Genomic DNA, 21,380 nt, shown 5'->3' with positions numbered 1-21,380 from the left:
TATGTATGCATGTGTATATGCATATATATGTATGTGTATGTATATATATGTATGTGTATGTGTATATGTGTGTGTGTGTGTGTGTGTGTGTGTGTGTGTGTGTGTGTGTGTGTGTGTGTGTGTGTGTGTGTGTGTGTTTACTTTCAGTTATTGTCGATTTCATTGTGGTGTACAGGAGATGTGATTCTGTTCTGATTGATTTAATATGTCGCTTGTCTCTTTGAGATTGTCATTGTTATTGTTCTAAATAAAGTTCATTTAAAAAACAAAACAAAACAAAAAACCTCACAGGGAGACGCCATGTTGTTTATACGGAGTTTATTCTCGTCTTCTTCCGGTTGACGTTCAGGCTCTCTCACGGTGCAGCGCCACCTCAGGTCAAATTATGTCATGCTCTAATGTATCGTGTTTTTCTTTTCTGTGCTTTAATTTGTCTACAAAGTGAAAATAACCATAAGAGCTTTTAAGTATACACAGACATGCGCTTCTTAAATTTAGCTTAATTGGCTCCACAGGTAGGAAGTAAAAAAGTAAAAAAAAACTTCCTTGCTGTACTTAATTTTTACTCCCTACATTTTTAAACAAATATCTGTAGTTTCCACTCCGTATTTTTGACAGAGAGGAGGGCTGGGTAGCCGTAGTTTTTGTTGACCGCTGCGCTGCACAACATGTTTCGCTTTGTTACATTAGAGCCTGTGATGTTTTAAGAGTCTGAATCAGGAGCTGATGACATTACTCTGTAAACTCTCAAAGCACTTTAATAAACAAGCAAACAATTCCACCTCTTGCATTATTGCGTAAAGTTGACAGCGTGTCAGGCAAATAGGCAGGCTCCATCCCTGGCCTCTAGCGACTGTGGAAGTCGCTACAGTAATGTTTGCATCAGTCTATCAGATGAATCCCCTCCAAGTCCAATATTTACATCAGTTACAGTGATAATGCTTGGTGTCTACTTTCAGCCACCGCAGTAGAATGCCAGGAATGAATCTCATTGAAATTGTAGTTGCATTTGCTATTTAATTTAATTGTCATGGATGATACACAGACAACCCAACAGCAAACAGAGGAAAACAATGGGCCACGTGGGACACAGGGGCAAGGCAAAGTAACAGAAACCTAAAGCCTAAGAATATAACACAAGAAGAAAACAATAAAGAGAACCAAAAACATACATAAGAATAATCAATGAATATAAATGAACAAACACAAAACACTGGGTCACAGACTCAGTACCATGACAGTTAAATGTACATAATAAATACTTTAAATCAGATGACAATGTAGCTGACACTGTGTTTATTAGTGTGTGGTCAACCACAAATCTTCATACTGTCATCCATAGATGAGGTCTTTATACAAATGATGAAAGATAATGAAAGAAACTGTTTAATTGATATGAAATGATTGAATTATATGAAATATTATGGCTTTGTCTGCCAGAGTGTTTTTCTGTAAACTACTTTGAACTACTGGCAGTCAGTGAAGTCACTGAAAGGCAAGATTCTATGTTGTGTTGCCGTAGTTTCCAGAGTTTACTTATAAAGCTCACTTACAGAATTCAGTTAGAAAAGTCAAGCATTTGAAAGGTGCACATTTGAAGAAGTATTAACTCAATATTAACTCATTACGGTTTACATTTTCGATTTTAAAGGGTCTCCGAAATTACAATGAAAAAGGAAACAAGAAAAATTACCACTCCGGCCGATAAGAAAGATTCAGGAGATCAAGGTAAGTAAAATAATAAAATAAGAACCTGGTAAAATCCAAATCCTAGAAATGTTGACACTGTGTGAATCATTTTTGAAGCAATTGAATCATATGTTTGATTGAAAATAGCTTTAATACAAGATGTCTAATCAAAGGAAGGTTACCGGTCTTTTGGTAAAATAATGTAATAAGTTTATTCTTGGACTCAACAGTAAAAACAGACCAACAAGTGTCATCAAGATCTAAGACTTAGTAAACCTAGTATCAATTCGCACTGGTCAGTTTTTTTAATCCCAAGAATAAACTTGTGATCATTTAAGCAAAAGCAATTTCAAATTCTTTGCCATCAAACTGCTTCCAGTCCTGATGTCGGGGACTCTTTTTCACCACTGTGTTGTTGTCGTCGTTTATAGATTGTAAGAGCAGGACTGCTAAAAGAAAGGCCAGTCCTGAAAAGAAGACCCCAATAAAAAGGAGGAGGGTCGCTGAGCAGGCTGGTCCTTCCACCAGCTCAGATGTGGTCAAAGGAGTGAAGCGCAAGGTTGTGCAAGATGAAGAGGGCACAACAAAGAAAGCAAAGAAGGCTAAACTTCTCGACCATACGAGCGGTGACAAGGAGCAAGCATCCTCCTCGTTGGACTCTGGTAAAGGTAGGCTAATTAGTTGAATAAGGGGGTAGATTAAGTGTGGTTGCTAGGTTTAAGATATTGGTGTTTAGTGTTTGTGTCTATCATCCAGTGAGCTGATGTGCTTTTGGTGTTTTCCACATCTCCAGACTTGAACAACAAACAGGAGTGCACAAAAAATGGCAAAAGAAAGGCCACGGGAGACAACAGAGAGTCACCCAAGAAAAAAAAAAGGAATGTGGACCAGGACAAAAAATCAGTAGCAGACCAAAAACGTAAGTAGCAAGCAGCTTGGGTTTTATATTCAGGGGAAGGGCAGAAGGAACATTTAGGCTACAGAGGAGAGTAATTTGTGTCACAGCTGTAATAAAACAAGATTTGCTGTTTTGTCTGTTCAGGTGAATTCCAAGCCAGATATGTGGAGGAGCACCAGCTCGGAGAAGGAGGCTGCGGAGCAGTGTTTTCTGGCTACCGGATAGAAGATCGTTTTCCAGTAAGTGTTCAGATGATGGTAGTAAGACAGGCAGTAACGCAGATAATGGATAATATCGTAAACTGAGACGTCTGCTGTGTTTCCACCTTTCATTATGTCATACTGAGGAAATGCTCACCAATGCTCTGTGTCTTCTAGGTTGCCATCAAACACATTCCCAAAAATAAAGTCTACTGCAAAGTGGCGGTAAGCGTCCAACACTTGAATTAGTTTCACATTACTGGATTGAATGCGGCGTTCCTCATCATCCACTTTGTTGTAATATTTCAGGATGAAAATGGGAAGATGCTCTCGGTGGAAGTGGCCATTATGCTTAAACTTGCAGGTGAAGCAGAAGGGTCAGTGGGAATATCAGCACCTGTGTCCTTGCTGGAGTGGTTCGACTTTGGCAAAGAGCTGATCCTGGTGCTGGAGAGACCTGTCCCTGCTGTGGACCTGCAAAAATACAAAGCAGAAAATGGAAGAGCTTTACCAGAGGACAAGGCCAAGGTAGGTTGACTGGGAGAGCCTTAGACTGTACAGCATTCAATCAAGGCAGAAAAGCATTAACTCATTATTGTGTTTTTCATCTTTTCCAGGTCATTCTGAAGCAACTAGTTGATGCTGTAAAGGAACTTGAGGAGAAACACATCTTTCATCGGGACATCAAGGGACAAAACATTCTGATTGAGACCGGCTCAGATGTGCCTCGAGTTCGCATCATTGACTTTGGACTGAGCTGCTTTGTTAAACAGCGATCTCTGTATCGCATCTTCTATGGTAACATATTCTGCTCCTGCTTTTCACAGATGTAACAATTTGTGTCTTTTGTTTTAGAAGAAATTGCAATTGTGTCTGTTTGTTAGGCACTCCTCTTCACATCCCTCCCGAGTGGTACATTAGGAGCTGCTACAGGTGTGGACCCACCACGGTGTGGCAAATGGGAGTGGTGTTGTATGAAGCGCTTCATGCACGATACTTTAGTACCGCGAGGTTCCTCACAAAGCAACTGAGCATCAAAAAGCGTCTGTCCACAGGTAAGAAAACTTCACACTTCCACATTCACTGATGCCTTGGATCACTAGAACTATCATCTTCATCTTTTTGATCTTTTCTTTCTTTCAAGAATGCCGGAATTTCTTGGACGCATGTTTAGCTATAGTCCCGGAGAAGCGCCCAACACTGGAGGAGCTCCAGCTTCACCCCTGGCTAAGATAACACACACAAACACACAATTCACACCTTATCATGTAAGTGTGATACATTGTAGTAACTTCCTTTCTTTTTTCTGTTGGACAGGAATAGATAGAGTGGGTCAATCTTAAAAAATAAATAAATAAAAATTTAGCTTTTTCGGAGTTCCTGTAACCCCCCCAGCCATCCCAGGAAAGGGGATCTCTCTTTGAATGGGCTTTCCCGAGGTTTCTTCCCATCGATCTGGCCCCCTGGGGAGTTTTTCCTCGTCTTCATAGAGAGCTTGGGCTGGGTCAGGAGCTCCATCAAAACTGTCTTTATTTGATGACATTAAAGTCATCAAATAAAGATGTGTTTTACTTAAAGTAAAATTTGATCAAAATAAAACTTGTTTAATTCATCTTTGCTGAAGATTCTCCTTCATTACTATTTTGTTTTGTTTTTTTTACCCATGGTGCATTTTGACAAATAAGAAAACTGAATCAGGTTAAAGTGTGCACAAAGACAGTCACACTGCAAATGATCTGAAGACTTGCATCTGTTGCTCTAACCCCCAACTAGTTTAGACAGATTTCCTGGTTCTACCAGAGGTTTTTTCCTTCAAGAAGGGAGTTTTTCCTTCCCACTGTTGCTGAGTGTTTGCTCATAGTGGGTTGTAAAAGCATAAAAGTTAATAAGAGGCATTCATAGCAGAGTTATCACAGAGGGAACTATATAGCTTAAATGTACAATTTCTACAGGACGAATTATAACTTCATTATGTATAAAAGCTCCTGTGGATAATTACTCCTATTTGTAACTTTACACAAGAGAAAGTTTGCTGTCACACTATTTATAACAGGTTGGGTTTTGTCCTCTGAGTTGAGCCTTTGGTTGCAGTTTATTGAAGAATTTCCTCTAAAGTAGCTGTTGATAAAGATTTAAGGTCCTGTTTATATACAGAAATATGCTTTAGTTCATGTTTTTTTACATGTCTGCCTCAGTGGATCAGTAGAAGATCTGGCACAGGAAACTAGATGATGAAAAAAGGTTACGAATACACATATATATCTATATAGATACAGATATACTCATGGTGGGTTCACGCCCTCGGCCCACGCCCCTCTGAGGAGGAAACACCTGGGCCTCATCAGTGCAGCCAGCATTTAAGCCAGGGAGTGGCTTCTACTCATCGCTGGATCGTTGTGTGTGACTCGCGTCAGTGCAGCCCGGCTCTCAGCAAGTTCTCATTTGCTTCCCTGTGCAAAACCTCTAACGTGTGTTTCCTTCTGTACATAGATCCCCTGGACCCGACTCTGCATTCCCCGAGCGGATTCCCTTTTTGTGTGAGTGTTTGGAGAGAGAGTCAGAAGAGGAGCAAGTGTCTTTTCCCTACCTGGATTTCCCCGGAGCCTTTTCCCTGTCACCGCTTTGTATATAGCACTATCCCCTGCACTGTTTGTATATACACCTGGTGGAACTGTAATAAATACTGACTGTGCCTCTGAGTCCTGCATGTGAGTCCTCAAGCGAACCGTGACACCCACACAGATGAGAGCTTAGCAGTGAAGCTCTCTCTTAAAATTTGAGTTATAAAGTCAGAAGTTATCACTGACAGAGATCCATGTTCTTTTAACATAAGAAAGAATATTTGCTGAAATTGACATTAATCCAAGCCCTTAAAACGCCATTTTGGATTAAGCATTTCCTTTTAGAAAAGTCTTCAATGAGCAGGAAGCTCCAGTACTGAAAAAAGAAGCCAACATCAACTGCTAAACGTGCTAAAAGTAAGTAAGTCCCTGTAGACTCCTATGATCAAAACACATACAGTATAAAAGTTATAGGTTACAGATCTGAAAAGTAAAACAAATGTCAAAGTGCAAAAAGACTTATGGTCCCATAGAAGTCTATTCCATTTGCCTGGAATTAGGTGAACACCTTTGTGACAAATTTAATGGCTCAGTCATTTGTTTCATGTCATATTTAATAAAAGACTGACATGGTGGCATGTTGAATTGTCCATTTTGCACATATTTGGTCATTCTAAGCGTCAGAAGGGGAAAGATCATTCTGGGAATGCCTACTGGCGAAGGATGTGTGACTGACAAGTCCAGTGTGTGAAGTTTAACTACAGTCTAAGGAGCGTGGAAAGAAAAGCATCTGGACTTCTTTAAGTTTCTTGAAGATGTTTCACCTCTCATCTGAGAAGCTTCTTCAGTTCAGAATTTCTTCAGAGAACTGAAGAAGCTTCTTGAATGAGAGGTGAAACGCTCTTCAAGAAGCTTAAAGAAGTCCAGATGCTTTTCTTTCCAAGCTCCTTAGACTACGATGACCTGAACGACTGAGAACCTTAACAGACAGTTCTTCCCTTCATTCATCATGCCTGATTTCAAAACACCAAGATGGCAGTCGTGAAAACACTCATCTTGAGTCTTCATGGGACTACGGTGAGATCAGTTATGCCTCTTATGATGCTGTCCCAGACTTCAAAGCAGTATAAAACATGTTTGCATCCTGTAACAACTCCCACTTCCCTCATTACCTTCTGTGTATTTATAGTTTTGTATGACTTCTTATGTTCCTGTTAATAAAGACCTGCCTTTGAGTTCATCCCCGTGTGTCTAGAGCCGTGCATTTGGGTCCTCTCTTGCCTTCACACAGCCGCCGCACGACAGAACGACGCAACCACGAAATGGACCCAGCAGGCTCCGCCCGTGAGGGAGATATTCTCCGTGTACAGAGTCTGGTGCAACGAATAACCCGCGCCTCGGACTCACGGACAATTTCCGTCGGACTTAACGCCATAAAGGCAATAATCGAGGGAAACCCTTTCCTTCACCAGCTCACCTGCTATGAGGGCTTTATTGACGAACTGAGCCGAGCCAAGGAGGCATTACAAGCTCGTGAGCTGGCAGACAGTGTCTGTTCCCGGGATTCCACACCACAGCGACTGCAGACGGAGATCTCCGCCAGTCAGCCGCCGCAGCAGCAGCGAACTAAGCTCGCCGCGACGGCATCGCAGCAGCAGACGGGGCTCTCGGTATCGCAACAGCGGCTGCTAAAACGAGAGGGTTTTTTGGCGCTGCTGCCGCGGAGCCCTTCTCCATCCCCTCTCAGCTCTGACCGTCGCTCTCCCGCTGCTTTCCTAGCAGCGATGAGGTCGGATGATGAAGAGGAGACCGTCACCCCCGCATCATCACCGGTTTCCCCCGTCACCTCCGTTCCCTCATCAAGGAGGAGACGCCGTCGCCGGTCCTCTCCTCAGCCGGATTCCGGGACTACTGAGCAGCCGGCTGGGGTGAGTGACAAAGACACTCTTTCTGTTCACTCTGAGGCTAGTTCTCACTACTCTGAATGCAGGAATGCAAACTCTGTGACTCTTGCCGTAGGCTCTAAAGGCTCACGATCTGTAAATGTTGAATCCGAACCCGAACTTCTTATGAACCGTTGTACTGCCCGGAGGGTCAACTCAGAGACCGTTTCTCCTACGTTTGGACTCATATTTGAGAAAGATTATCCTTCGCTAGTGTTTCCTAGGTCTGAAAACTTGAAGTCAGCATTTCCTGAGTTAGAGACACCTGCTTCTGTGCCCTTTACCTGTGTGTCTGCTGAGAATGATTGTTTTGCAGTTAAGCTCACCACTGGGGCTTTAAAACCTGCCTCCTTAGATGTTAAAGCAGTAAAATCCAAGACTGTAAATGTTCCTGTGATAGCTCGACCCCAGCTCGTTACTTCTGAGCCATCACCCCAGGGGAAAGTCCATTCTGACGTATTTACTGATTCGAATGTTCTTGAGTCAGGGGGCTCTACACCCACCACTGTTTTCCCTAGGTTTACTGCTTCCAGCGATCCGGAGGTAAAAGACTTTGTTTCATCTGCCTCTCCGGTGCACAGACCTATGTTTACATCGGCTATTAACCCCTCCTCTGTCAGTATAAGCATGGTTAGCTCCGAAGAAAGAAGCTCTAAGACTGTTGGTGCATCAGCTGATCACATTTCTCTAGAGTCTGTAAACACTGAAGGTGGTGCATTAGTGCCTGTAAGCTACAGCTTTAGCACACTTAACGCTATGAAGTCAGAGCGCTGTTCCTCATCCGCTCACTCAGGGCAGGGAATTGATCTCTTGCAGACTGTTCTTTCTAGGCCCGCCTCCCAGGCCCCTTGCGTTCTAGGGATAGCTGCGGCCCAGCACTCCCCTGCACCTATCTCAGTTCCCCAGGTGAGGGGGGCTGGCGCCCAGCTGGTCCCTGTTCCGGTTTCCGGGTCGACTGAGGCTCTGCTGGTCCCTGCACCCGTATCAGCTCCTCGGGTGGGGACAGCAGCCGCCCAGTCCCTGCCGAAATCTGTGCCAACCACTGAGGTGGGGCCCGCCAGGACCCAGCCGATCTCTGCACCTGTACCTGCTCCTCAGGTGGGAGCGACTGGTGTCCAGCAGGTGCCTGCACCTTTCATCCGCATTGTAGGCTCAGGGGACCCGACACCACCACCTGTCCAACATTCGCTCCCACAACCATCATTACACTCAGCTGCACAGGATGCTCCTCAGTCAGTCAGTCAGCCTTCTCCTCAGTGTACAGTCCAGCCTTCTCCCCAACCGCCATTACTACCACTAGTTCAGTTTGCTACCCAGTCTCCCTCAGTTCAATCTGTAGCTCTGCCTCCTGTGTCCCCGCTGGCTCTGTCTCCTGTGTCCCCCGCACCTCAGTCAGCTACCCCACCACAAGCTCAATTTTCACCTCTACCATCACTTCAGTCATCAGTTCAGTCTGCCACTCAGTCGCCCGTAGCTCCATCATCCACACCATCACCCGCTTCTCTTCCACCACAACCATCACGACACTCAGCCATTCAGGCTGCTGCTCAGTCAGTCATTCAACCTGTAGTCCTGTCATTAATGCACTCCTTAGCTGAACCATTAGCACAGTCACCGTTAACTCAGTCATCCACTCCACCGCCCACTCCACTGTCACCACAACCATTACTACAGCCATCAGTTTGGTCCCCTGTAGCAGTTTGGTCTTCTGGTCAGCTTAACATTCAGCCAGGGGTCCCGATACCCTCTGGCGCTACATCAGCTCCGGCTGGAAGCTCGGATGAGCCCATCCAGCACTCCGCGGCTTCCACGCTGCCACCTGCCTTGTCCGCTGGGGGTTCTGGAGAGCCCAGCCAGCCCTTCCTCGTCTCCGCTGGAGGGTTCGAGGGGCCCGGCCTCCGGTCCCGCTCTGTAGCCGCCGCCTTCCACACGGCCGGCCTCCGGATCTGTTCTGCCGCCGTTGCCGTCCGCAAGGGCTGTCTGGAGTCAGCCCTTGAGGGGGGGTATTGTCATGGTCCTGGGTCATTTTGACCCAGTGTTCTCAGTTTTCCTGTGGTTTTGTATTTTGTTCCTTATGTCCATTGGATTGTTTGGTTTGGTAGTTGGATTCCCCCTGTGTCCATGCTTTTATTGTGGTGTTTGTTCTGGTACCGTGTTCCCGTCCGTTGTGTTCTGTGTTCTCCTCATCCCCTCGTATTCATCCTTGTTCTCTGCCTCTCTCTCTGTGCTCATCTCTGTGTACTGTGTTGTGTTTAAGGTCCACATCTTGGTGTCAGTATTTTCAGTTTCGTGTCCTCCCTGCTCGGTCATGAGTAATTGTCTTCAGCTGTGTTCCCCGTGTGTTCCCACTTCCCTCATTACCTTCTGTGTATTTATGTCAGAGTGTCCCTTTGTTCTGTGTTGCGTCATCCTTCTAGGTTGTGTGCATTTCCCGTGTCTTCCCAGCGCCTCAGCTTTAGTTTCTCCCAGTATAGTTTTGTATGACTTCTTATGTTCCTGTTAATAAAGACCTGCCTTTGAGTTCATTCCCGTGTGTCTAGAGCCGTGCAATTGGGTCCTCTCTTGCCTTCACACAGCCGCCGCATGACAGTTAATACTTCTCATGGATATCTCAGATCTCCATCACAAATAAAATAATAAAGGGCCATAATAAGAGTTAGAAATCCATTGTTACCGCTCAAGCTCCAGTCTGGCCCTCTCCTCCTCCAGCCGAGCCTGGATCTCCATATTAAGGGCAACTTCCAGCTGCTGCTGTGTCAGCTCCAGCTCCCTGATCCTCTTCTTCTGTTGTTCAGCCTCCTTTTCCTTCACCTGCATCTCAGCCTGCATGCTGTCTTTTATCTATGCACACACACACAGCTACATAAACAGATGCACCAACAGAGCGGTATAAACTGACCTATTCCTGAATCACCTTTTCCTGGACTGTCATAACCATTTTTCCCAAATCATTAAAGATGTGAATTTTATAATGACAGTCAACATTTTGCTGCAGTTCTCAAAGATCAAAGTCAAGGAGAAAAGACTCTGTACATAATTGGTGTCAAGTGGAAAACTTTTTTTTTACCATCTCAGCCTCTTTCAGCTGTCTTTCCAGTTCCATCTGCACCTCCCTCTGCTTCCTCCGCTCTCTCTCCTCTGCCTCCCTTCGGCGAGTTTCCAGTTCCCGAGCATGCTGTGAAACAGATGAAAGAGCCATTGTTTGGTTTGTGTTTTCACCTCTATCCAGCAGGTGACACTAGGCCATCAGCTTCGAGGTTCAACGTATTGTGCTTTCAGCGGTGCTCTTCTTGATAACTTGGTTGAAGTAAGTGGGTATTTGAGTTCATGTTGCTTTCCTTACAGCTGTAAGTAATCTGCTCATTCCGCTTTTGATCTTTGGCACCAACAAGTGATTTTTTTCCCAGAGAAGTGCTGCTCACAGGAGATTTCCTCTATTTCAGACCATTTTCTATAAACCGGTTAGATGGTTGTACAGTTTCTGAAATACTCAGACAAGCCTGTCCGACACAAACAACAATGCATGTTCAAAGTCATTTAAATCCCATTTGACCTTCAGCAGGTCATCTTATTAATGTATACATGCCTAAATGCACTGAGCTGCTGCCATGTGATAGGCTGATTAGGTATTTGACCTAATGAGCAGCTCAACAGGTGTATCTAACAAAAATGTGGCCAGTGAGTGTACATGGTACTTTTTAAATGGACAAAATGAACTGCACTGGCAGCTGCCCAGTGCCACTATGACTTAGTTAAATAATCACTACCATGGATAGTTTGGTGCATGATGTAATTAAATAAATATTACAAAAAAAGATTCTTATAGCCCTCACTTACCTTGATAATGTTTTCAATCTCTAAGTCCTGTTTGTCTTTCTCTTTTTCTGTCTTCTCTGTCTCATGGATAGTCGAGTCATCAGATTGGCTGCCCCTGCTGCTGCAGCTGCTGCGGGCGCTCCGGCTGCGTTCCCGCTGACTGTTTTCCCGCTGGATCCGTCTCTTCAGTTTGAGTTCATGGTGAAGGGAAGACTTTCCCTCACTCTGAAGACGGAGGGCAGTTTGAATGGCTGAATACCAGATGTAAAATCTTGGGTATACTTTCCATTTAACTTTCCGAGTCAGACTGAATAGGATGGGTTATCTTTTAAAAATGAGGACTGGTGTAGCTTTACAGAGTAATTGAATACATGTTTCGGAAAATATGTTAATCCCTTTTGGATAAAGTGGCTGACTGACCTCCACCTGCCGGAGCACCTCTCTGAGAGGTTCAGTAGCCGATGCCATCAGCTCAGTATGGAACGCACCACTGACTGGGAGAGTTTTGGTCCGCATGAACTTTAGGCGCCGAGAGTTTTCCTGGAGGAAATCCAGAGCCTGAGAAGTCAAAGAAGACAGCAGAAATGACAAGAGCAGCTCTAACAACTTTTTTGATGGTTGAGAGAAGACAGAAAAGAGAACACAATAGATTCACGGTATATTAAAGCAGCAAGAATATATGAATGCATTACCTGCTGGTGCCCTGCAATAACCCTGCCATCTGGAAAAAGCTAGTGGTGTCTTGATAAACTGAGCAGATATTTGAGGTTTACACAGCTACATTCTCGCCTGAAAATATGTTAAACGTTTATTTTGTGACCCAGAAAGAATAATAAGAGTAATATTAAAACTAACTAGCTGCCGCCATTGTTGGAAACTGAGCTAGGCCGCGCTATGAATTCTGGGACACCGCTTCTTCTTCTTCTTCGGGGTTTAACGGCAGCTGGCATCCTTGTATATGCAGTGCTGCCATCTTCTGTTTCAGTCCGTTATTACACTCTTAAATCCTACTACTTATTCCTGCGTCTTTTGTGATCTTACAAAGCTTCAAACGCCGCCTCGACTATTAAATCAGTCGTCGACGATTTTGATAGTCGACGTAATCGTGACTAGTCGACTAATCGTGGCAGCCCTACTGCAGACAGGCATAATTATACTGAGCCTGAGGTCTACCAGTGACTGACAGCATCCCACTGGGAACCAGTTCTGAGGCCTTCTGCATAGTCTCCGCTCGCACCTTCACTGCATACAAAGCTAGAAGATGCATAAGGAGTAAATACAGAATATTAACCAAAGTTGTGATTAAAACACCTTTTACAAGTGCACAAAAAACCCCAAAAAAGAAATCTTTCTACCTTCTGCAAAGTTCATCGCCCCAGAAAAGACAAGAGCAGCAAATTCTCCGACACTGAAACCTGCAGCAGCGACACACATCTCAATGGCCTGTGTACAGCAGGAAACAAGTCAAAAAAAAATAAAAAAAATAAAAATGTAACAGCCTCCCGATTATGACCGATATATCATTTATGTCACTGATACATCCGTAACTGAAATTAACTCAGAACAATTTGTTTATTTTTTTAAATGGTCATTCAGAATCAGAAGATTATTTACGGTGATGTTTTTGGTGGGAGTGAAACAACAATCTACTGATAAAAACAATAAAAACAAGATGTGATAATAAGAAATAACCACTGTTGGAAGCCTTATTTACTCTACCGCCTTAATCAGGTGCAGTAATTAAAGTTGAAATGAGAAACTTTGCATTTGAAAGATGCTCTTCTACTGGGCACTCAAGCATCATTCATCCACACCCTCATACATAATGTGCGCACATTTTAAATATAAATTAATATTACTGTAGCAGTATTTTTTAAAAATGAAAAAAAAAAGATAAACTGGCCACATTTAAGAAGGCAGGACCTGCAGTTATTGTCCTTTTTCCAGACATTTATCTGGCACTTACTTTGGGGTTTTCTTGGTTGAGTCTCTCCACAGCAGCCAGGGAGGTGACAAACACCGCCGGCTGACAGTGAACCGTTTTCTGCAGCTCGTCCTCGGGGCCCTCCAGACACAGAGACAGCAGGTCGTAACCCAGGATCTTCTGGGCTACGGTGAACATTTCTTTAACGTTGGGGTATTTTAAAAGTCCTCTGCCCATGCCCACAAACTGGCTGCCCTGACCGGGGAAGAGGAGCACGGAGCAGCCGCTGGGGTCTTTTTTGGGTCTCCGCTGAGGCGCCGCGGCTGGCTCGCTGTTCGGGGGAGAAGCGGGAACTTCAGCCGGAGAAGGGTAATCTCCAGCCGTGGAACCGGGCTTGTTGGTGGACAGCGTCCTGCTCAGAGAGACCAGCGACCTGACCTTCCCTCTGGAAGATGCTGCCATCCTGACTGCCACTGATGCCAACATGAGCTGTTCCTCATCCAACGACGTGTCTGCGGATGAAATAAGACGCACAGCCTGCCCGGACAAACTGTAATCACCGAAAGAGTCAACTTTGCTTGAACTCAACTCTGACATCTGCTCGGCATGACACCTCACAGGGAGACGAAAAGAATATTCAGAATACAATTGACAAATGCAAAAAAAACCTCTAAACCATTGACTACAGAGAGATTTAACGTTGTTCGGCAGGATAATGTTGACCAAGGTTGAATCTTTGTCCAGTTTAATCTATCCAGCTTATTCCCTAGCCATCCCACCAAGAATTATAAAAGACATAAATAAGGCGAATTTTAATTTCATATGGAAAAATAAACATCATTATATTAGTAACAGGGACTTGATAAAAGATTATGAAGAGGGGGGTTTAAAAGCAATCGATTTTGAAATAATGAATGGCATTTTAAAGATTAATTGGCTACGATCTTTCTTGAAAAATGATAATGAGATGTGGTTCTTGATGCCATCTCTTATTTTCAACAAAGTTGGGGGGATCCTTTTAGTATGTGATTTTGACATTTCTAAACTACCCATAAAACTTTCCAAATTTCATCAACAAGTTTTGTTAAATTGTAAATTAATGTTTAAACATAACTTTAGTCCCCACAATGTTCCATTGTGGAATAATAGGGTGATATTGAATCGGGGGAAATCTATGTTTGTGGACGAATGGATGACAAAACAAATTTGGTCTGTGACACATATAATGGATGAAAATGGAGATATACTTGAATTAAACAGGCTTAATGAGAAATATGACATGAGTTGCTCGTTCGAGCTCTATAAAAAGGTTTCACAGAATATCCCAACAGTCCTTGTAAATACAATAAAGAACAATTTTTCAAATATACAGACTACAAATTTACATAAAGTTAAACTAGATGGTCTTGACTTGGTTAATGGAAAATGCAATAATCCATTTTTGAGGAGGTATTTGGTTAACACCTTATATCCAGGTAGGACAAAATTCTCCCTGTTCCATAAATCTCTTAAGCTAATAAATAAGCCCCAAGCAATCAAATTGCATAGATTTTTAGAAGAGTTTGATTTTTCTTAGCCCCTTATTTAAGTTATGTGTCTTGTTTATGGAACCTCACTTTTAGAGATTTTATGATCCCCCCTGTCTTCTTTATTTCTGTTCCTTGTTTTTCATTCTTTTTTTTATTGTTATTTATTTTTGTATTGGTTATTCATCTTTTTATATTATTATTATGTAGATGTGTGAATATGGATGTGTATGTATGCATGTGTATATGCATATATACAGTGGGGCAAAAAAGTATTTAGTCAGCCACCGATTGTGCAAGTTCCCCCACTTAAAATGATGACAGAGGTCAGTAATTTGCACCAGAGGTACACTTCAACTGTGAGAGACAGAATGTGAAAAAAAAATCCATGAATTCACATGGTAGGATTTGTAAAGAATTTATTCGTAAATTAGGGTGGAAAATAAGTATTTGGTCACCTCAAACAAGGAAAATCTCTGGCTCTCACAGACCTGTAACGTCTTCTGTAAGAAGCTTTTCTGTCCCCCACTCGTTACCTGTATGAATGACACCTGTTTGAACTCATCATCTGTATAAAAGACACCTGTCCACAGCCTCAAACAGTCAGACTCCAAACTCCACCATGGCCAAGACCAAAGAGCTTTCGAAGGACACCAGGAAAAGTATTGTAGACCTGCACCAGACTGGGAAGAGTGAATCTACAATAGGCAAGCAGCTTGGTGTGAAAAAAATCAACTGTGGGATCAATCATCAGAAAATGGAAGACATACAAGACCACTGATAATCTCCCTCGATCTGGGGCTCCACGCAAGATCTCATCCCGTGGGGTCAAAATGATCATGAGAACGGTGAGCAAAGATCCCAGAACCACACGGGGGGACCTGGTGAATGACCTGCAGAGAGCTGGGACCAAAGTAACAAAGGTCACCATCAGTAACACACTACAACGGCAGGGAATCAAATCCCGCAGTGCCAGACGTGTTCCGCTGCTGAAGCCAGTGCATGTCCAGGCCCGTCTGAAGTTTGCCAGAGAGCACATGGATGATACAGCAGAGGATTGGGAGAATGTCATGTGGTCAGATGAAACCAAAGTAGAACTTTTTGGTATAAACTCAACTCGTCGTGTTTGGAGGAAGAAGAATACTGAGTTGCATCCCAAGAACACCATACCTACTGTGAAGCATGGGGGTGGAAACATCATGCTATGGGGCTGTTTTTCTGCCAAGGGGACAGGACGACTGATCCGTGTTAAGGACAGAATGAATGGGGCCATGTATCGTGAGATTTTGAGCCAAAACCTCCTTCCATCAGTGAGAACTTTGAAGATGAAACGAGGCTGGGTCTTCCAACATGACAATGATCCAAAACACACCGCCCGGGCAACAAAGGAGTGGCTCCGTAAGAAGCATTTGAAAGTCCTGGAGTGGCCTAGCCAGTCTCCAGACCTCAACCCCATAGAAAATCTGTGGCGGGAGTTGAAAGTCCGTGTTGCTCGGCGACAGCCCCAAAACATCACTGCTCTCGAGAAGATCTGCATGGAGGAATGGGCCAAAATACCAGCTACTGTGTGTGCAAACCTGGTAAAGACCTATAGTAAACGTTTGACCTCTGTTATTGCCAACAAAGGTTATGTTACAAAGTATTGAGTTGTATTTTTGTTATTGACCAAATACTTATTTTCCACCCTGATTTACGAATAAATTCTTTACAAATCCTACCATGTGGATTCATGGATTTTTTTTTCACATTCTGTCTCTCACAGTTGAAGTGTACCTCTGGTGCAAATTACTGACCTCTGTCATCATTTTAGGTGGGGGAACTTGCACAATCGGTGGCTGACTAAATACTTTTTTGCCTCACTGTATGTATATATATGTATGTGTATGTGTATATGTGTATATGTGTGTGTGTGTGTGTGTGTGTGTGTGTGTATGTTTACTTTCAGTTATTGTCGATTTCATTGTGGTGTACAGGAGATGTGATTCTGTTCTGATTGATTTAATATGTCGCTTGTCTCTTTGAGATTGTCATTGTTATTGTTCTAAATAAAGTTCATTTAAAAAAACAAAACAAAACAAAAAACCTCACAGGGAGACGCCATGTTGTTTATACGGAGTTTATTCTCGTCTTCTTCCGGTTGACGTTCAGGCTCTCTCACGGTGCAGCGCCACCTCAGGTCAAATTATGTCATGCTCTAATGTATCGTGTTTTTCTTTTCTGTGCTTTAATTTGTCTACAAAGTGAAAATAACCATAAGAGCTTTTAAGTATACACAGACATGCGCTTCTTAAATTTAGCTTAATTGGCTCCACAGGTAGGAAGTAAAAAAGTAAAAAAAAACTTCCTTGCTGTACTTAATTTTTACTCCCTACATTTTTAAACAAATATCTGTAGTTTCCACTCCGTATTTTTGACAGAGAGGAGGGCTGGGTAGCCGTAGTTTTTGTTGACCGCTGCGCTGCACAACATGTTTCGCTTTGTTACATTAGAGCCTGTGATGTTTTAAGAGTCTGAATCAGGAGCTGATGACATTACTCTGTAAACTCTCAAAGCACTTTAATAAACAAGCAAACAATTCCACCTCTTGCATTATTGCGTAAAGTTGACAGCATGTCAGGCAAATAGGCAGGCTCCATCCCTGGCCTCTAGCGACTGTGGAAGTCGCTACAGTAATGTTTGCATCAGTCTATCAGATGAATCCCCTCCAAGTCCAATATTTACATCAGTTACAGTGATAATGCTTGGTGTCTACTTTCAGCCACCGCAGTAGAATGCCAGGAATGAATCTCATTGAAATTGTAGTTGCATTTGCTATTTAATTTAATTGTCATGGATGATACACAGACAACCCAACAGCAAACAGAGGAAAACAATGGGCCACGTGGGACACAGGGGCAAGGCAAAGTAACAGAAACCTAAAGCCTAAGAATATAACACAAGAAGAAAACAATAAAGAGAACCAAAAACATACATAAGAATAATCAATGAATATAAATGAACAAACACAAAACACTGGGTCACAGACTCAGTACCATGACAGTTAAATGTACATAATAAATACTTTAAATCAGATGACAATGTAGCTGACACTGTGTTTATTAGTGTGTGGTCAACCACAAATCTTCATACTGTCATCCATAGATGAGGTCTTTATACAAATGATGAAAGATAATGAAAGAAACTGTTTAATTGATATGAAATGATTGAATTATATGAAATATTATGGCTTTGTCTGCCAGAGTGTTTTTCTGTAAACTACTTTGAACTACTGGCAGTCAGTGAGGTCACTGAAAGGCAAGATTCTATGTTGTGTTGCCGTAGTTTCCAGAGTTTACTTATAAAGCTCACTTACAGAATTCAGTTAGAAAAGTCAAGCATTTGAAAGGTGCACATTTGAAGAAGTATTAACTCAATATTAACTCATTACGGTTTACATTTTCGATTTTAAAGGGTCTCCGAAATTACAATGAAAAAGGAAACAAGAAAAATTACCACTCCGGCCGATAAGAAAGATTCAGGAGATCAAGGTAAGTAAAATAATAAAATAAGAACCTGGTAAAATCCAAATCCTAGAAATGTTGACACTGTGTGAATCATTTTTGAAGCAATTGAATCATATGTTTGATTGAAAATAGCTTTAATACAAGATGTCTAATCAAAGGAAGGTTACCGGTCTTTTGGTAAAATAATGTAATAAGTTTATTCTTGGACTCAACAGTAAAAACAGACCAATAAGTGTCATCAAGATCTAAGACTTAGTAAACCTAGTATCAATTCGCACTGGTCAGTTTTTTTAATCCCAAGAATAAACTTGTGATCATTTAAGCAAAAGCAATTTCAAATTCTTTGCCATCAAACTGCTTCCAGTCCTGATGTCGGGGACTCTTTTTCACCACTGTGTTGTTGTCGTCGTTTATAGATTGTAAGAGCAGGACTGCTAAAAGAAAGGCCAGTCCTGAAAAGAAGACCCCAATAAAAAGGAGGAGGGTCGCTGAGCAGGCTGGTCCTTCCACCAGCTCAGATGTGGTCAAAGGAGTGAAGCGCAAGGTTGTGCAAGATGAAGAGGGCACAACAAAGAAAGCAAAGAAGGCTAAACTTCTCGACCATACGAGCGGTGACAAGGAGCAAGCATCCTCCTCGTTGGACTCTGGTAAAGGTAGGCTAATTAGTTGAATAAGGGGGTAGATTAAGTGTGGTTGCTAGGTTTAAGATATTGGTGTTTAGTGTTTGTGTCTATCATCCAGTGAGCTGATGTGCTTTTGGTGTTTTCCACATCTCCAGACTTGAACAACAAACAGGAGTGCACAAAAAATGGCAAAAGAAAGGCCACGGGAGACAACAGAGAGCCACCCAAGAAAAAAAAAAGGAATGTGGACCAGGACAAAAAATCAGTAGCAGACCAAAAACGTAAGTAGCAAGCAGCTTGGGTTTTATATTCAGGGGAAGGGCAGAAGGAACATTTAGGCTACAGAGGAGAGTAATTTGTGTCACAGCTGTAATAAAACAAGATTTGCTGTTTTGTCTGTTCAGGTGAATTCCAAGCCAGATATGTGGAGGAGCACCAGCTCGGAGAAGGAGGCTGCGGAGCAGTGTTTTCTGGCTACCGGATAGAAGATCGTTTTCCAGTAAGTGTTCAGATGATGGTAGTAAGACAGGCAGTAACGCAGATAATGGATAATATCGTAAACTGAGACGTCTGCTGTGTTTCCACCTTTCATTATGTCATACTGAGGAAATGCTCACCAATGCTCTGTGTCTTCTAGGTTGCCATCAAACACATTCCCAAAAATAAAGTCTACTGCAAAGTGGCGGTAAGCGTCCAACACTTGAATTAGTTTTACATTACTGGATTGAATGCGGCGTTCCTCATCATCCACTTTGTTGTAATATTTCAGGATGAAAATGGGAAGATGCTCTCGGTGGAAGTGGCCATTATGCTTAAACTTGCAGGTGAAGCAGAAGGGTCAGTGGGAATATCAGCACCTGTGTCCTTGCTGGAGTGGTTCGACTTTGGCAAAGAGCTGATCCTGGTGCTGGAGAGACCTGTCCCTGCTGTGGACCTGCAAAAATACAAAGCAGAAAATGGAAGAGCTTTACCAGAGGACAAGGCCAAGGTAGGTTGACTGGGAGAGCCTTAGACTGTACAGCATTCAATCAAGGCAGAAAAGCATTAACTCATTATTGTGTTTTTCATCTTTTCCAGGTCATTCTGAAGCAACTAGTTGATGCTGTAAAGGAACTTGAGGAGAAACACATCTTTCATCGGGACATCAAGGGACAAAACATTCTGATTGAGACCGGCTCAGATGTGCCTCGAGTTCGCATCATTGACTTTGGACTGAGCTGCTTTGTTAAACAGCGATCTCTGTATCGCATCTTCTATGGTAACATATTCTGCTCCTGCTTTTCACAGATGTAACAATTTGTGTCTTTTGTTTTAGAAGAAATTGCAATTGTGTCTGTTTGTTAGGCACTCCTCTTCACATCCCTCCCGAGTGGTACATTAGGAGCTGCTACAGGTGTGGACCCACCACGGTGTGGCAAATGGGAGTGGTGTTGTATGAAGCGCTTCATGCACGATACTTTAGTACCGCGAGGTTCCTCACAAAGCAACTGAGCATCAAAAAGCGTCTGTCCACAGGTAAGAAAACTTCACACTTCCACATTCACTGATGCCTTGGATCACTAGAACTATCATCTTCATCTTTTTGATCTTTTCTTTCTTTCAAGAATGCCGGAATTTCTTGGACGCATGTTTAGCTATAGTCCCGGAGAAGCGCCCAACACTGGAGGAGCTCCAGCTTCACCCCTGGCTAAGATAACACACACAAACACACAATTCACACCTTATCATGTAAGTGTGATACATTGTAGTAACTTCCTTTCTTTTTTCTGTTGGACAGGAATAGATAGAGTGGGTCAATCTTAAAAAATAAATAAATAAAAATTTAGCTTTTTCGGAGTTCCTGTAACCCCCCCAGCCATCCCAGGAAAGGGGATCTCTCTTTGAATGGGCTTTCCCGAGGTTTCTTCCCATCGATCTGGCCCCCTGGGGAGTTTTTCCTCGTCTTCATAGAGAGCTTGGGCTGGGTCAGGAGCTCCATCAAAACTGTCTTTATTTGATGACATTAAAGTCATCAAATAAAGATGTGTTTTACTTAAAGTAAAATTTGATCAAAATAAAACTTGTTTAATTCATCTTTGCTGAAGATTCTCCTTCATTACTATTTTGTTTTGTTTTTTTTTTACCCATGGTGCATTTTGACAAATAAGAAAACTGAATCAGGTTAAAGTGTGCACAAAGACAGTCACACTGCAAATGATCTGAAGACTTGCATCTGTTGCTCTAACCCCCAACTAGTTTAGACAGATTTCCTGGTTCTACCAGAGGTTTTTTCCTTCAAGAAGGGAGTTTTTCCTTCCCACTGTTGCTGAGTGTTTGCTCATAGTGGGTTGTAAAAGCATAAAAGTTAATAAGAGGCATTCATAGCAGAGTTATCACAGAGGGAACTATATAGCTTAAATGTACAATTTCTACAGGACGAATTATAACTTCATTATGTATAAAAGCTCCTGTGGATAATTACTCCTATTTGTAACTTTACACAAGAGAAAGTTTGCTGTCACACTATTTATAACAGGTTGGGTTTTGTCCTCTGAGTTGAGCCTTTGGTTGCAGTTTATTGAAGAATTTCCTCTAAAGTAGCTGTTGATAAAGATTTAAGGTCCTGTTTATATACAGAAATATGCTTTAGTTCATGTTTTTTTACATGTCTGCCTCAGTGGATCAGTAGAAGATCTGGCACAGGAAACTAGATGATGA

The 21,380-nt window shown here is 42.7% G+C and overlaps 4 protein-coding genes across 4 annotated transcripts; 2 read left to right on the top strand and 2 right to left on the bottom strand.

The window, feature by feature from the left end:
* Positions 1 to 1,094: 1,094 nt before the first annotated feature.
* On the top strand, positions 1,095 to 4,399 carry LOC146649874 (serine/threonine-protein kinase pim-2-like). Its single transcript, XM_085387905.1, has 9 exons — positions 1,095 to 1,728; positions 2,121 to 2,357; positions 2,483 to 2,608; positions 2,732 to 2,826; positions 2,965 to 3,012; positions 3,097 to 3,315; positions 3,405 to 3,585; positions 3,672 to 3,842; positions 3,932 to 4,399. Exons 1-9 carry the CDS (start codon positions 1,668 to 1,670, stop codon positions 4,021 to 4,023), a joined length of 1,230 nt encoding a protein of 409 aa, XP_085244031.1. The 5' UTR covers positions 1,095 to 1,667; the 3' UTR covers positions 4,024 to 4,399.
* Positions 4,400 to 9,961: 5,562 nt separating this feature from the next.
* On the bottom strand, positions 9,962 to 11,480 carry LOC146649873 (uncharacterized). Its single transcript, XM_085386115.1, has 4 exons — positions 11,464 to 11,480; positions 11,129 to 11,414; positions 10,359 to 10,466; positions 9,962 to 10,132 (listed from the first exon to the last, which is right to left on the bottom strand). Exons 1-4 carry the CDS (start codon positions 11,478 to 11,480, stop codon positions 9,962 to 9,964), a joined length of 582 nt encoding a protein of 193 aa, XP_085242241.1.
* A 759-nt stretch (positions 11,481 to 12,239) lies between these two features.
* LOC146649872 (malonyl-CoA-acyl carrier protein transacylase, mitochondrial-like) lies at positions 12,240 to 13,649 on the bottom strand. The gene is made up of 3 exons (XM_085386114.1): positions 13,074 to 13,649; positions 12,463 to 12,550; positions 12,240 to 12,361 (listed from the first exon to the last, which is right to left on the bottom strand). Exons 1-3 carry the CDS (start codon positions 13,626 to 13,628, stop codon positions 12,240 to 12,242), a joined length of 765 nt encoding a protein of 254 aa, XP_085242240.1. The 5' UTR covers positions 13,629 to 13,649.
* Positions 13,650 to 17,875: 4,226 nt separating this feature from the next.
* LOC146649871 (serine/threonine-protein kinase pim-2-like) lies at positions 17,876 to 20,755 on the top strand. Its single transcript, XM_085387635.1, has 9 exons — positions 17,876 to 18,084; positions 18,477 to 18,713; positions 18,839 to 18,964; positions 19,088 to 19,182; positions 19,321 to 19,368; positions 19,453 to 19,671; positions 19,761 to 19,941; positions 20,028 to 20,198; positions 20,288 to 20,755. The coding sequence occupies exons 1-9, from the start codon at positions 18,024 to 18,026 to the stop codon at positions 20,377 to 20,379; spliced, it is 1,230 nt and encodes a 409-aa protein (XP_085243761.1). The 5' UTR covers positions 17,876 to 18,023; the 3' UTR covers positions 20,380 to 20,755.
* Positions 20,756 to 21,380: the final 625 nt, after the last annotated feature.

The sequence above is a fragment of the Rhamphochromis longiceps genome, linkage group LG17 (genome assembly GCF_057381845.1).
Source record: "Rhamphochromis longiceps isolate RC_006_pf linkage group LG17, R_longiceps_female_GT1.1, whole genome shotgun sequence".
In the NCBI taxonomy this organism is placed as follows: domain Eukaryota; kingdom Metazoa; phylum Chordata; class Actinopteri; order Cichliformes; family Cichlidae; genus Rhamphochromis; species Rhamphochromis longiceps.
This window is presented reverse-complemented; position numbering and strand designations above follow the sequence as displayed.